The sequence below is a fragment of the Phytophthora parasitica genome (genome assembly GCF_000247585.1).
Source record: "Phytophthora parasitica INRA-310 unplaced genomic scaffold supercont2.580, whole genome shotgun sequence".
Classification (NCBI taxonomy): Eukaryota; Oomycota; class Peronosporomycetes; order Peronosporales; family Peronosporaceae; genus Phytophthora; species Phytophthora nicotianae.
Window position 1 is genome coordinate 1 of NW_008649566.1, and position 2,176 is coordinate 2,176.

A 2,176-nucleotide genomic window follows, 5' to 3' on the forward strand; every position below is an offset into this window, starting at 1 on the left:
TACCCATGATGATTGGCTTGGCGCAGCTCATCGTGGACTGAACTGGGGCGTTCATGATGGCTTGAGCTTTCAGATTCTAGGCGATCTACTAGTGACACCAGTGTCACTGGCAGTGACTCACTGCCCCAGTTGGGGTAACGCAATCAAGGAAGGGGTAGAAGCCTTTGTACGTTGCATTCCCGTACGCCTAACTGCCAGGTTGGCGATTGGGCTGCCAAATGAGCATTAGACCACTGACCCATATTGAGAAGAAATGAAACAAGATTTTGTAGGATCACGTGGAATAGTTCGACATGCATATTATTAAGATGGGGGACGACAAACAGCGGCGCTGTTACAGCGCACACAGATATCCATCATGGATTCCATGACATCCATCCCCATCTGATGGGGTAGGTCGGCTTCTAACAGTAAAATTGTATGTGGTTGCGTCGACAACGTGTACATAGCTGAGCCCACCTGCCAGACGTGCGCAACAAGACGAAGCTCAAGACGATGACAACAACCCGCCTCCACTCCCCAATAGACAGCGCCGTCCCCTCACTGCACTTCATGGAGGCGCAGTACCAATCCACACGACACAGAGCTGCAGAGCCACTCGCGAACGATGTGGACTCGGAAATATCGGAGACGAGACGGCGACGGCGACAAGCCGGAGAGATTTTCGACCTCGGCGATGTGCCGGCGTGGCTCGGCTGGCTATTTATCTACACATTCGTGCTCTTCTACTTTTCCGTCAGTCGCTTCGTCGCGCTCAAGGCTCTAGTGATCAAGTACAGTAGCGTGGCCGAATACACTACACGAGTCAAGGCCGCGGTCATGGGACTCGGCTTCTTAGAGGATTTCGTCTGCACCACTTACTTCGCTACTTTACTCTGCATCTTTGACTCGCTCAAACGCGTAGCAATGGGCCACCACAAGCTTGTCCGCGTGCTCGCAACATTCTTCGTCTCCTCTGCGCTGTTCCTGGCTATGATGGCCCCGTTCATCGCGGACTTGCTGCTGGTAGTGCACCGGGACATGAGATTTAGTAGCGGTCTTGTCGCTACGATCATCAGGGAGAGAGAACATCTCAAAGACGCGCCGATCACCGAAGAGGAAGTCAATACTAGCTACGTTAATGCGTTGGGGCTCATGATGGTCGCGACCTTCTTTGGTCTTGTGCGTGCATTCGCCGACTGGACAGATCTATCGCAGTGGAATCCTACGCACTTGGCGTTGAATCTCCTGGTGCCAAGGCTGATCCTTTTGGAATCCCGTAGCAACAAGTGTATCAACAAAAACGCAGTGCAGGATGTGGACCAAACTCTGGAAGAGGGAGAAGGCAACGCATCACCGACTACCGATACGCATTCTCTGCTACCTTCAGCGAAGACTGAGAGCTATCGCCGTCTCGCTTGTCACCAGGCTGTGCGAGCTACTGTCGTTGTTATCGGCCTGGTTCTCGTCCCTGCGGCTGTCGTGTCAATCAGCAGTGCCAGCTCACCTCTAGTGGCATACTCGGCGTTGAATGCGACCCTGAATGAACTGTTTGCCAACGCCTTGCAGCCCGCACCGACTGATCTCACACTCAGCAAAGTGTTCGGCGACCAGCCGTGGGTAGAAATGTTCATCCACAAGACTGAGAAGCACGAGCTCTTCGGGGACGACTCGCTATACCGCCGTACAACAGGATTCCAAGGCGACTTAGCGTTCGACGTCGACGTGAAGAGCAACAACCCGCCGAACGTTCTGGTCATCGGCGTCGAGTCCTTCCGCTTCCAGGACTCGCGCTACCTCGTGGGAGAAGAAGACCCGTCAAACCTGTTCAAAGGCACAAATTTGACAATAACTCCAAATTTTGACAAATGGGCGAAGCGAGGTGTTGCTTTTCGTAATATTTGGTCGAGCAACCCAACAAGTCGCTCGCTGGAAAGTGTACTATTCGCACAGATCCCGTACCACAGCGCTGTGAAGACAGGTATCACGGGTGGTGCAAAGGACACAAATTTGACCGGAATGCCGCAATTTTTCACACAAAAAGGGTACGAAACGTGGTTCACTACAGGGTCTTCTATTGATCTCGACGGCTGGGATATTTTTCTTCCTACCCACGGGTTTGACACTGTATGGGATAACAAAAAGATGATGGAGCTGGCTGAAGGTTATCTAGGCATTACCCATGATGATTGGCTTG

At 52.4% G+C, this 2,176-nt stretch overlaps 1 protein-coding gene across 1 annotated transcript; it reads left to right on the forward strand.

Moving 5' to 3' along the window:
* Positions 1-432: 432 nt before the first annotated feature.
* On the forward strand, positions 433-2,176 carry PPTG_20415 (hypothetical protein; the record flags this gene model as incomplete). Its single annotated transcript, XM_008919214.1, has 1 exon — positions 433-2,176. A coding segment is annotated over exon 1 (1,681 nt), but the record flags the coding sequence as incomplete, so codon positions are not given.